The sequence below is a fragment of the Coffea arabica genome, chromosome 5e (genome assembly GCF_036785885.1).
Source record: "Coffea arabica cultivar ET-39 chromosome 5e, Coffea Arabica ET-39 HiFi, whole genome shotgun sequence".
Taxonomy (NCBI): Eukaryota; Viridiplantae; Streptophyta; class Magnoliopsida; order Gentianales; family Rubiaceae; genus Coffea; species Coffea arabica.
The window spans coordinates 12167877-12181752 of NC_092318.1; the positions used below are offsets into that span (position 1 = coordinate 12167877).

Here is a 13876-nt window from a genome sequence, read left to right on the forward strand (position 1 = left end):
TCCGAGTTCGTGGACTTCTTGAAGAACTTACCTGAGCAGAATGTCAGATGGGTCTTAGATTGGACTAATTGTGTTAAACCCGTCCTTCGCGCTAAAGCATCCAAGTTCATTCCATTGTTGGGTACCCAGGGTATCATGGCATATAATCCGAAGAGGTTTCTCCGACAGTTGGGCCATGTTCAAGAGTTACCACTTACATTTGATCTGATCGAATTCATTATCGTTTTTGACAAAGGGATATGTCCAAATGAAATTTCGAAGAAGATTGCTATCATTGAGGCATAGGGTACGTTGTCCGACGACGAGCATGTCAAATACATTCCAAAACTCAAATAAAAGGGTTTAGTTACTTCGCAATATGAGGATTGGCTTAAGGGTTTGGGTACGCAAGAATCGCAAGACGAACCATCTGAGGAGGTCAAGAGATTGAGGGTCATTATCGAAGCCAAAGATAGAGAAAATTTGCAACTAAAGGAGTCTATCAAAGCTCACCAAGAGATGGTCGAGAAACATAAAAAGGCCTGTGAAAAGATGCAAGAGAAACACCGAGAATTGAAAAGAAAATGCGGAGAATTGTACGATGAAGTGGAACGTATGAGAAACCCTTATGCTAGAGAATCCAAGAATGCTGTCATAGATAGGTTAAGGAGGTTTAATGACTTTGTACGAGAGCGTCTCCGAGAAATGATGTAAATAATGTTTATAAATGGAAATTTGAAATATGAAATGACTTTTCTTCTGTACAAAATGGTAGTCAAAAGCAGGTTTGATAAAATAGGTCCTACTTTGAAGGTGTTGTATCATGTTAAACCTACCCTTGGCACAACAAGGGCTTCTTAATAGGACATGTATCCGAATTACTTTAATTTTTACTAACTCGGGTCTTTTTCTTTTCCTTTTTCTTTCTTTTGACAACAGTTAATCAAGAAGAGCATTTAAATAAGGTTTTTCATAAATTTTCGGGTAATTGTAAATATAGCTACACGAAAAAGCCCCATTATCATACGATCGCGTAGCCGAGTTTCAAGAAACAGTGTAAACATGAGTACGCATCCGGAATCGTTCGATAGGCCTATAGCGACATCATCAACTGACTTGGCAAATTTGGGAGCTCAACTGAGCGAAGTGTTAAACAGATTCAATGAGTTGAGTACAGAAATGACCGCACAACGGCGCGTGATTCATCAGTTGGTCGCTGGTAGCGGTAGCGGTGGTCAATCTGAGCCCTTACCTGCTAATCAAACTGAACCGCAACCAATACTTTTGCCCTACACTCAAACCTCCTTGGCCTCACATGTTACAAATCCACCTGAAGAAACTTGCACCTATCTCACTCATGGTCTACCACATACTTATGCACCCACTATCCAAACCAATCCTTCTCACCCTCAAATTTTTTAAAATTATCCACCTGTTAATCTGAACAAACCACTTGAATCTCAAGGACCGTATTACTATTCTATCGCTGAACCATTCACGCTGGACACTGCTGCCCAAGGAAAAGTTGAAGCTGGAGAATCCTCTGCGCCAATTGACAAGAATTTGCTAAAAAGGTTGGATCGGTTTGATGAGTTTATGAGAAACAACCAAGGCTTGAGTAAAAAATGAGGTTTGAACTATAATGAACTGTGCATGTTTCCTAATATGCAACTGCCTGTGGGTTTAAAGCACCCAAATTTAGCAAGTATGACGGAACAGGCAACCCCAAGACGCATCTTCGAATGTTTGCCAACAAATTAGGAAAGCCGATAGATGACGAGAATCTACCAATTCCGTTGTTCCCTGAAAGCTTAGAAGGCGATGTACTAGATTGGTATTCCAACTTGAAACCCGAGAATATGAGGACATGGCTGGATTTGTCGACCGCTTTTTGTGAGACAGTATGAGTACAATTGTGAGCTTGCTCTGACGAGAACCACACTTGAAGGGACTAAAAGGAAGCCATTTGAAGATCACAAGACGTATGCAAAGAGATGGAGGAAATTGGCTGCCAAGGTGGAACCTCCCATGACTGAAGAAGAAATTGTTCGTACGTTTATCAAAACCCATGACTTGCCCTATTTCGAGGAGATTTTTCGCATGACCAGGTGTTCCTTCGCAGAAATTATTAATAAATTGGAAGAGTATGATGAGTTTGTGAGAGCAGGGAAGATTGTTAATGTGTCAGCTTTAAAATCACAACTAGAACCTATGCAAAATCAAGGCAGTAGTAGTAAGAAATCCCAATTCAAGAAGGGAGAGGAGGAAACTTCATTTGTCTGGAACCAAGGTCCTTCCTTCCGACCTAAATACCAACAATACCCTACTTATTCACCCCGTTACCCATACCAACCACACTTTCGACCTGTTTATCATACCACTATTAACCACTCTCGACCCCGACCAAATTACCCAAACACACCCATAACACCATTTCACATTTCTCCACCTAATTTTCAGATTAGACCTCGCCCTCCTTATAACCCAAGACCCACTTCACCCGCCAACCCGAACTAAACTATCAACAAACCAATAACACCCAAAAATCAATGTCATATAGAACTTTCACCAATCTAGGTCGGCCCCTTGATCAAGTATATAAGCAGCTCAAGGCCGCGGGAAAAATTGGTACAATACCTCCTAAAGTCTATACTAAAGGAGTTCCCCCTGGTTATGACCTCCAGTCCTTTTGTGCTTATCATTCTAGAGCTCCTGGGCATTCTACTGTCAATTGTTGGGTACTTAAACATAAAATTCAAGACATGATTGAGGCCGGAGACATAATTTTGAGAAGAAGAGAAGAACAAGGACCAAGTGTTAGCAAAAACCCCCTTCCTGTGCACAAAGATACCGTTGGAGTTATTACCATGGATGAGGAGATCGGGGAACCTACTCAATACGTTGTGGATGAAGCTGAGATAATGGGGGTTATTGGAGAACCATTCATACTGGAGGAAGAATCCTACGAAATCAAGGAAAATGCTGATCCTTTTATTCTAGATGTGATACCGTTCGAATGTGAGCCATCAAAGCTTATAGTACTTGAATTGCCTGAACAAGCTCCTGTTCTTAATCTACAAGAATTTTCATGGAATTACAGCGAGCCGACGTTATTGATTGGAGGAGAAGAAACGCCAAAGAAGGAGGTGGCCGCCATCACTAGATCTGGAAGAATCGTAGGTGAAACCGCAGTTGATGAACCCTCAAGAGCAAAGGAAAAAGCCGCGCCAAAAAGACCAGCTGTGATCGAAGAAGAAGCATTCAATTTCCTTAGGATGATGAAGAAAAGCGAGTATAAAGTATCGAGCAATTGGATAAACTGCCCGCTTAAATTTCTATGTTGAACCTACTCTTAACCTCGGAACTTCATAGAGAGGCTTTGCTCAAGGTGTTAAATGAGACTCAAGTGCCTAAGAATATTCCTGTTGACAAATTCACCCATGTAGTTGAGCATGTTTTGGCTTCAAATCAGATTTCTTTTTCTGATGAAGATTTAACCGCTGAGGGAATTGAACACAACAAGGCACTGTATATCTCAGTCCGTTGTAATGGGAAGTTATTGCCGAGAGTTCTGATAGACAACGGATCTGCTTTAAACATATGTCCATGGAATACTTTGGTTAAGTTGGGATTTCAAGAAGCTAAACTCCGGCCGTCTGCGACTGTGATAAGGGGATTTGATGGCGCAAAAAGGGAATCAATGGGAGAAGTGGATTTAGTGCTGGAAATAGGACTTGCCCAATTCCAATTCATATGCCAAGTTATGGATTTCTCAAGTGCTTATAATATTCTACTTGGACGACCTTGGATTCACACTTCAGGCGCTATACCATCTTCACTCTATTAAATGTTGAAGCTTGTGGTGAATGGCCAATTGATCACAGTGTTTTCAGAGGATGATTGTACTATGATTGTCAATTCTAGGCAAAATGAAGAAAGTGATAGAAAAGTTCTAGTTTCCTCTCACCATGTGGCTAATATCGTCTCAGTAGGATGGGTGTCTAAGGAGAAGTCGGGGCTGGGAATGAATCTGCCAGAAGCCAGTGTTATGATGGCTAAAGAGATGATTCGGGGAGGATACCAGTTAGGCAAGGGTCTCGGGCGTAGCCTGCAAGGAGTCCTACAACCAATAAAGTTTCAAGAAAAGAAGAACACCTTTGAACTAGGGTTTCAACCTACTGCCAAAGACAAGAAAAAAAATCCTGGATCGCAAGAGAGTGGAAAAAGGAGGAAAGCAAATTATCAGGAGTATCCCACCATTGTACTGCACTTTTTCCTATCAATCAGAAGTGATTAGATCTGAAATGGACCTGATCGAGGAGGTGGATATTAGTTTGTCTGAGCTATTTGTGGGAGCTACTTATGAGGGTGAGCCATCAGAGGATCCAGAATTCCCAGAGGTTCCTGTAGAAGCAGCAATGAAGAATTGGACTAGTAATTTCCTTCCCTCCCGAAAGGAATGTCGGTAAATCTAGGGGATTGCCTTTGGTTGATAAGATATGAGAGAAATCATTCGAATTATTCATCTTTTGTCTTTCAATTTTGTAAAGAACTTTGAATCAAATGTCTTTGCACTGCAAGTCTTACGTTAAATATCGTATCTAAATGCATATCTTTTGTTAAGCAGCATGTTATGACATTTTGTCCATTATTTTGAAATTCAATGAAATGCACAGTATTTATTTTTCAAATTGATTTACTTACGCATTGTTGCATCTATCTCATTTTTTTCAGATGGCCAAAAATAAAACACATTGACCCTTTGGATATCACTATTCCGGAATTCGATGATTGCAATCTCGATATTTCTCACGAATTTAAAATTTTGGAATCAGAAATTCAAAACGAGAGCGATAACGAGGAAGAATCGGAATCTTTGTTAAAGAATCTTGAACAATATGAAGAGAAAGGCAAACCGAACTTAGAAGAAACAGAAACCATTAATATTGGCACTGAAACTGAGGGTAAGGAAATAAAAATTAGCATTCATTTGAATAAGAAGCAGAGGGTAGAGATGATTGAATTTTTGACCACGTTTCAAGGTGTGTTCGCTTGGTCCTATGACATGACGGAATTTCAACAGACATAGTGGTTCACAAACTGCCAACAGACCCAAATTTTCCACCAGTAAAACAAAAGCCTCGCAAATTTAAGCCGGATATGAGTCTTAAAATCAAGGAGCAAATTGAGCAGCAACAAAATGCCAGAATTATCAAGGTGTCGCATTATCCTATTTGGCTTTCAAATCCCGTCCCGGTACCGAAGAAAAGTAGAGAGGTAAGAGTATATGTTGACTATCGAGACTTGAACAAGACAAGTCCGAAGGATGATTTTTCCTTGCCAAACATACATATCTTTCTGGACAACACCGCTGGGCATGAGATTGAGTCTTTTGGTGACTGCTTTGTTGGATACCATCAGATTCTAATGGCAGAAGAAAATAAAGATAAAACTGCTTTTATCACTCCGTGGGGGACATTTTGTTATCAAGTAATGCCATTCAGGTTAAAAAATGCTGGAGCCACTTATCAAAGGACAATACCCACCCTACTCCACGATATGATTCATAAGAAGATTGAGGTTTATGTGGACGACATCATCATCAAATCCAAAAGAGCAGAAGACCATTTGATTGATTTGAAAAGGTTATTTGAGAGATTGAGAAGATATAATTTGAAATTAAATCCTGCAAAGTGTGCATTCGGGGCCCCTGTTGGCAAATTATTGGGATTCATCATTAGTAAGAAGGGTATAGAGATAGATCCGACGAAGATTAAGGCCATTCGTGAAATGCTAGTGCCAAAAACACAAAAGGATGTGAAGAGTTTCTTAGGAAAGATTAACTTATTGGAAGGTTCATCGCCCAGTTGACTTCTACATGTGAGCCTTTGTTTAAATTATTGAAGAAGAATGTGTCATTTTATTGGAATGAAAAATTCCAGCAGGCGTTTGATAAGATCAACGATTACTTATTGCACCCCTCGGTCTCAGTGCCACCCAAGCCGAGTCGACCTTTGATTATGTACCTGTCTGTGCTCGACGAGGCTGTGGGATGTGTTTTGGGGCAGTATGATGATTCTGGGAAAAGGAAACAAGCCATTTATTACCTTAGCAAGAAGTTTACAACTTATGAGGCAAAATACTCATTTCTTGAAAAGAGTTGTTGTACATTGGCTTGGGCAGCTCAGAAATTAAGGCATTACTTGCTTAGTCATACCACCTACCTTATGTCTCGTTCAGATCCTTTGAAATATTTATTGGAAAAACCAATGCCGACCGGATGTATGGCTAAATGGCAAATGAACCTTTTGGAATTCGATATCATTTTCACCACACAAAAGGCAGTTAAGGGAAAGGCTCTAGCAGATCACCTGCCTGAAAATCCAAGGGAGGACGATTATCAACCGCTTCACACTTATTTTTCGGATGAGGAGGTTCTGTTTGTTGGTACAGCGGAAGACTTAAATGAGAAATTGTGACAGCCCCACCTCACCCTAAGGCGAACCAAAGGGTTCGGCGGACCGCCTGCCCAACTCTCGCCGGGACTCAATCGTTCACCACAGTCCTCACTTAAAATCTGAATAAATCACAAGAATAAATAGGGCAACGATCCAAAATTTAAAGCGAAACTTATATACATTGTCATCCCCAAACGAGAGTGTAAAGATCAAAAATACAAAGGTTCTCAATCCTTCATACGTCCAGTCCGTGCCAAGCACTAGGCGAGAACCACTACAAAAGAAACAAAAGAACTAGACTAGCTAGTCTATGCTCTCATTCTGCTCGCCGTCCCCTGTTAAGGAAAACAAAACTAAAGGGGTGAGTTAAAAGCTCGGTGAGGTTCCAAACAGATAATCAGACAATCAATTCAATACATTAAACATGGAGTATCAATAATTCAAGAAACATTTACAATGAAAAGCGATAGTAACATTCATTAAAAGGATACGGCCCACATGGAGCTATTTGATTGTTCGTTCGTTCCCCTGACATTTCCCCTTATTCCTCCAATCGTTTAAAAATACATTTTTGTAAGTAGAATCCCTCGTTCATCCTTTTGTTCGTTCATCCCTTTTCCGGACGTTGACCGGACTCCACCCATCCGGACATTAGCCGGACTCCACCCATCCGGACGTGGCCGGACTACAAGGTAATACTCGAGTATACCAATTCACCCAGGGTCACCATATCGCCCGACCGAGTCCGCTTCTGGCTCGAGTCGATCGGTAACGAAGGGCAGGGCCCAATTCAGCCAAACGGCTTACATTCATGCGCAACTAGCATTTAATCATTAATCATTGAAACTTTCACATTTATTTAGGTCGAGTGCGATAAAGTACACACTCGCCTAGAAAACTCGTTTTAACAATCATTGAAAGCACTTAACACATCATCAATCAATAATAACAAGCCAATAAGTCAAGGAATATAGCAAACAAGGAACACTCACCTAGTTATGCAAAATAACGTGCAAAATATCCTTCCGGATATTACCCTTAATCACCAGTGAAACCTAAGATTGAACAAGAGAACACATTATAGTTTATCGAGCAAAACATTTAAGGGGAAACGAAGAAACCTGACTAATTGGGAGTAAAGCGTGTAAAGATGACTTTCAAGTAAAAAGAGGGTTGTTTGGACCCAAGGATGAAAATAACCAGGGTTTCAAAATCAATTGCAAAACCAAGCTCAAAAGGCTTATAGAATTCCAACGGAAAACATTTGACTAACGACAAATCAAAAGACAAATAGATAGGCTAAGAAAATATTCTTTCGGAATCGTAAAGAATCGTTTGTATGACTAAAAGTCACTATATATTCAAGTAGAGGTTATATAAAAAGGGTTTTGATGAAATCATATGGAAAAAGGAAGACTCTTAAAACCGTACTTGAAAGTAGTTCACTAGGCTTAAAGTCATTCAAGTCATTTAGCTAGGAAAATGACCGGAAAGGAAAGTCAAGCCCTAAAATATTCCAATAAGTATAATAAGACTCGATTACAAGTCATAAACCAATGCCAAATACTACCGACATAGGGCTCCATAAGCATACATAAGTATTAGAGGAAACCAGAAAATCCGGAAATGGAACTAGCTTTAACCCTGAAAAAAACAGTTTTTGACGTCATTTTACGGTAATGGCACCAAAGGCACTACGATTATCGGATGAAGGTCCAAGACCCACCGTTTCGAAGCTAAGAGATAGGGCTACAATATTGAAGAAGGTCACTCAACCCAGTTTCGAGTGGAACCAGGTCAAAAAGGCAAGATACTACACCAGAACCGCAAAAACAGATTCACAGAACGCATTCTAGTGCAAACATCATAAATCAGGCTACCTAAGTCCAAATCCAGTAATTCTAAAGCCATCCGAAAGCTAAGGAACAGGGATACATTTCATCAGAAGACCTCAACAACCAATTCGGAAGCATTCCTAACCAAAATAACCAATTACAGAAGCAATTCCTAAATTCGGGTAAAACCAGGACAGCAAGGGTAATTTCGACTTTTCTCAAGGTACGCTACTCCGATTGACCTGAACGTTTGTAGGCACCTCTAAAATATCATTACCTACAATTTTCATGTTTTAAGCCAAGGCCAATTCGGCCTCTAACTATGAGCTACAAAAACGGGCAGAATGTAATTTCATAAACCCTAACTTTCCAAAATTTCTTCCAAAACAGAAATTGCTTGCAATTATCCACTTTTTCCACCTCCTAGGTCCCTTACATACCATTTCCGATCATCATACATAGCCATACAATCATATTCATATTAAAACAGAAAAATCCCCAATAATTACAAAACTTCATCAATTCAACCAAAAATCACAATATAATCTATAAAGTTGCATCTTATTCCACCACTAAGCATAAATTAAGCATCATTAGAGGGAGGAGAGGGGTTCTTCACAACTCACCTTAGAAACAAGAGAGAGAGAGCAACTAGTCCTCTTAGCTTTCCAAATAACTCCACACAACACCTCACTATCACTCCCTTAAGTGGTTTTATGGAGCAAAAACAAGATTGGATGGTTGAGTGAGTTGATTGAAGCAAGATTGAAGCCAAAAACTTGAAGAGTTTTCTTTCTTTTGTTGCTTGAAGAGCTCGGCCAAGATGAAGGAGAAAATGGTGAATTTTTGGTATTTTTTTGATTTATTTGGTCAATTGGTAAGACAATGAATAGTAGTCATACAAGTCCCTCCAATCAAATGGTGACACTTGTCACTTATTTAATGCAAGTCTATCACTTTGTTTCCTCTCACACCAATCCAAATTGCACCTCTACTTATCTCTTAACACCCGATAAATTAATTCCAGTATCCAAAACTTAACCTAATTGGCCGAATTTTTCCGAACTTTTCGCACTAGTGGGTCCCACGTCCGATATACATTCTTATTTTTCCAAAATCTATTCGATACTAAAAAAATCATCTAAAAACTATATTTACTCATAAAATTTATCTAGAAAATTTTCCGGATGTAGAAAGTGCAGAAAACAAGCCGTTGAATATAATAAAACCCTAAAATGGAAAAATTACGGGCTCTCACAGAAATGCTATGAATGGAGACAATTCTTTGACGGTGCTTCAAATTCCTTTGGGGCCGGTATTGGAGCTGTTCTAGTATTGCCTGAAGGAAAACATTACTCTGGTTTCGCTAAACTGCGATTTTTCTGCACTAACAATATGGCTGAATATGAGACTTGCATTTTTGGACTATAAATGGCCCTGGAAATGGAGATCAAGGATTTAATAGTGTTCAGTGATTCCGATTTGCTCGTGCATCAAACGCTTAAAGAATGGATTATTCGAGATTCAAAGATCTTTTCATATCATTGCAGTTTACTGGATTTGGCGAATAAATTCAGAAGTTTAGAGTTCAGACATATTCCGCGTGCTCGAAATGTTTTCACTGATGTTTTGACCACTTTATCTTCAATGATTCAACATCCAGATGAGTTGGTGATCGAGCCTATTCAGATTCAATTGCAGGAAAATCCTGCACATTGTTTGGTTGTAGAAAAATCTTTCGATAGCCGTCCCTGGTATAGCGACATCAAGAAATTTCTCAAAACGGGGTCTTATCCTCCAAGTGCTGATATGACTACTAAAAGTTTCTTGCGCAGATTATCATCCAAGTTTTTCTTGAATGGAGAGGTGGTCTACAAAAGAACGTCAGATTTAGGCCTTCTAAGATGCGTTAATGAAGGTGAGGCGGATTATTTGATGAAAGAAGTGCACAGTGGTGTATGTGGAACACATATGAATGGCCATTTATTAGCGAAGAAGATCATGAGGACCGGATATTTTTGGCTTACTATGGAGCATGATTGTGTAGTTTTTGTCAGAAAATGCATTAAATATCAATTGCATAGGGATGTTATGCACACTCCTCTCACAGAATTACACAGTATCACTGCTCCCTGACCATGTTCAATATGGGGTATGGATGTAATTGGAACTATTGACCCTCCTGCTTCGAACGAGCATCGATTTATTCTAGTGGCAATTGAATACTTTACAAAGTGGGTCGAATCTGAGTCTTACAAGCATGTGACTAAAAAGGTGGTGACCGATTTTCTAAGAAAATGTATCATTTGTCGATTTGGTGTGCCAGAAACACTAATCACCGACAATGTCAAGAATCTCAACAATACTATGGTGGATGGATTGTGCGAGTAGTTCAAGATCAAACATCGAAATTCTTCTATTTATAGACCACAGATGAATGGAGCTGTGGAGGCCGCGAATAAGAACTTGAAGAAGATAATCCGTAAAATGACTGAAAGACATCGTGATTGGCACGAAAAGCTCCCCATGCATTAATGGCCTATAGAAAGGCTATACGGACTTCTACTGGAGCAACACCTTACAACCTCATGTACGGAATGGAAGCAGTTTTGCCAGCCGAGGTCGAAATTCCTTCATTGAGCATATTAATGGAGGCCAAACTGGATGAGACTGATTGAACTAAACAACGTCACGAGCAGTTATCGTAGATTGATGGGAAAGTTTGCACCAAATTGGCAAGGCCCTTTTATTATCAAGAAAGTGTTACCTGGTGGAGCACTTGTTCTCATAGAAATGGATGCACAAGTTTTCCTTCAACCAATCAATTCGGATATATGTAAGAAATTCTTCATCTGATAAATGGAAGTTTCCTTTTAGGGTTAATGCGAAGAATGGAATGAAAGTCAGACCTTCTTCCTTTCCAATTAAACATTCTATTTTTAGTTATCCCTTTTGAACCTTCAGAATAAATCATTTCGTTTGGCAACCCTTGAGGATCGCAAACTCCACACTGGGGCAAATTCAATTTTTGAAGGAAAATCGCATGAAAAAAAAATGAACAAAAGAAGACCTTGGTTAAAAATAAATAGGGGCAAATTGTAAACTTTTCAAAAGATGAATAGAATGACAGAAGAAAAAAAGGGGAAAATGAAAGAGAAGAGAATCTCAGTTGAGAATAAACTGGGGCAAGTTTTAATTTAACCCTAAAATAGGGTTGGCGCAACAATGCGATTTCAGATCATTTAAACCACTTTTGAAATTCACCTTCAAGCCTTAACCTTTTCTTAGCACTTCACCAGACCCCATTACAAAAACTGAAAGTCCTGACTTCTATTTTTTGTATCACCTCTTTTAGGAAATTTTCTAAATCACATGGCAAATGATGTCAATACACCTTCACCGATTTTACAAGGGAAGGATTGTCGTACTGATGCCATCATTTCTTAAAACACATTTCTGAATTAATAAAGACTATTGACAAGATTTGTTTATCAGATGAAAACCCGAAAGGGCGCCTTTGAAAAAAAAAGAAAAAGAAAAAGAGAAAGAAGAAATGAAAAAAAAAGAAAAGGGAAAAGAAGGAAAAAGGAAAAGAAAAGAAGAAAAAATAAAAAATAAAAAAAAATAAAAAGGGTGTGGGTAACCTTAGTGAAAACCCGAAAGGACGCTAAGGTCGAGTTTTATGTTGAAAAGTGAGCTTAGAATAGAATGGCTGGTGACTCAGCTCATTGGAATTTCTCTTCACCTTGTGGTTATGTTGCCGACATTGAACTCCGAAGGAGTGATATCTAAAGAGTCAAACGTGGTATTTTGCTTGAAATCAGAGTACTTTGGTATTCTCAAGCGTGAATTGTTGAGTTTACAGGTTCATTTCTCCAAAATTAATTTTCTTTCAATACAAAAATAAATGATTATTTGCATGTTACTGAAATTTTCATCATTGTTGTGTAAATAAAATATTCTTTCATGAGTTTCATGGTCTCATTTATCTTGCTAGATTTATCAAATGGCAATCCCTGTGATTTATTGAAATTGCATCGATAACAAATGTCATATTTGATGAGCATTGAGAGTTAAGAAGATTTGATGTAGTTCACAGAGTAAAGCTAAGTTTTGCTACATTGAGGACTTATCGAATGGCCATCCCCGTGATTCTATTGAAATTGCCTGGATACCAAATGTCTTATTAGCATTGGAAGTTAAGGAAGCTTGACACAGTTCACGGAGTAAAGTTGAGTTTTCGCTGCATCAGGGAAGAACGCACAAATACTCATGTTTACATATTTCTTGAAAGCAGGATTGATCGGATGGTGGTGGCATTATCTATCCTTATGATTATTTCTCTTTTGCAGGTCCAACAGTCCAATAGCATCACACTGGGGCAAATTTTTTAGAAGAAAAGATCTGTCTCTATTTTCAAATTTATACAAAAAAGCATTCTGCAAAAATCTTTTCTGTGACGCCTCCATTTCTCCCAAGGGCAAACCCAAGAGTACCTGCAGGACGCTTGCCCAACTCTAACCAGGACTCAAAACAATTCCATTCAAACTTAACGATACATACCAAAATATACGAGTCTAAATGAAAAAAAGTCGCTTCCTTAACCGAATAACCAAATCTTATATCATTTTCTCAAAAGATACATCAAGCCCCAAAATACATCATCATTAAAAGTCGACTAAATATTTATAACCAAGATTTCAATCAAAAACATAACCTAGTCAGCTTTTCATAATCTTCCAATCCACCTGTTAAGGAAAACAAACTAATGGAATGAGTCAATACTCAGTGAGACCAAGAACACACATGCAAGCACGTTGTCCAACTAACAATTCCATTTAACGAGTAAAACAGTAATATTCAAATAAATAACAATTCAGGTGAGAAAAGTAAACAAAAACAATTCAACGATATAAGAGCTCTCAGGATCTATTTTCCACTTGCACGATCAAGAACTTCCACGAGTTGACACTCCGTCAATCGGGTATGTTATAATCCGTAGGATTTCACTTACTCGTTCCCCGTTCACCGTTACATACCCCAGTACCGGGCCCACTTTTCTTTTATATAAGGCGATACTACTCGAGTATGCCAAGTAAGACCTCTCAATAGGTCAAGCTTATGTTTTTCTCATGGCTTGTCAAGGAACTCGACCAACCCCGTGCCGGCTCGAATCCAAGGTTGACCAATGAGATTTGGGCGTCCCCCACTAGTATCACTAGGAGTCGAGGAGATTCACTCCAATCGACTTATGCATCCATAGCATAATTAATCATTGAAACACTTCACTTAATTCACTTAACAAGTCATTTCAAGCAATTTACTTCAAGTAATTCAAGTATACTTCACGTAAATATTTACTTCAAGTATTTCATGTCGAGCAATTCAAGTATACTTCACTTAAATGAGAACGAGTGCGGTAAAGTACATACTCGACTCAGCATTTTCAAAATATTCTATCATTAATAACCATTAAGCACGTAACAAGTTCATATACACTTGACACTCACCTAGTCAAAATGAGAGAGTGGTGCACAATTCAAGTGTTTAAGCATCCGTTGTGAGGTCCTCTTGAAGGACCCCATGAATGCCTGAGCAAACAAT

At 38.9% G+C, this 13876-nt stretch overlaps 2 protein-coding genes across 2 annotated transcripts; both read left to right on the forward strand.

Annotated features, from left to right (window-relative positions):
* The first annotated feature begins 1041 nt into the window (after window positions 1-1041).
* Window positions 1042-3826, forward strand: LOC140006895 (uncharacterized). Its single transcript, XM_072049566.1, has 6 exons — window positions 1042-1339; window positions 1445-1562; window positions 1682-1802; window positions 1882-2269; window positions 2557-3271; window positions 3352-3826. Exons 1-6 carry the CDS (start codon window positions 1042-1044, stop codon window positions 3824-3826), a joined length of 2115 nt encoding a protein of 704 aa, XP_071905667.1.
* A 5877-nt stretch (window positions 3827-9703) lies between these two features.
* On the forward strand, window positions 9704-10408 carry LOC140006896 (uncharacterized). The gene has a single exon (XM_072049567.1). The coding sequence runs from the start codon at window positions 9704-9706 to the stop codon at window positions 10406-10408; it is 705 nt and encodes a 234-aa protein (XP_071905668.1).
* Window positions 10409-13876: the final 3468 nt, after the last annotated feature.

Bases quoted from the DNA above. Each gene is read 5' to 3' on its own strand.
- LOC140006895 (XM_072049566.1), top strand. From the start codon at position 1,042: ATGAGTACGCATCCGGAATCGTTCGATAGGCCTATAGCGACATCATCA. The intron at 1,563-1,681 runs GTTTGATGAGTT...ACCCAAATTTAG, and splicing joins TTGCTAAAAAGGTTGGATCG to CAAGTATGACGGAACAGGCA. The intron at 2,270-2,556 runs GTCCTTCCTTCC...TCACCAATCTAG, and splicing joins TTCATTTGTCTGGAACCAAG to GTCGGCCCCTTGATCAAGTA.
- LOC140006896 (XM_072049567.1), top strand. From the start codon at position 9,704: ATGGCCCTGGAAATGGAGATCAAGGATTTAATAGTGTTCAGTGATTCC.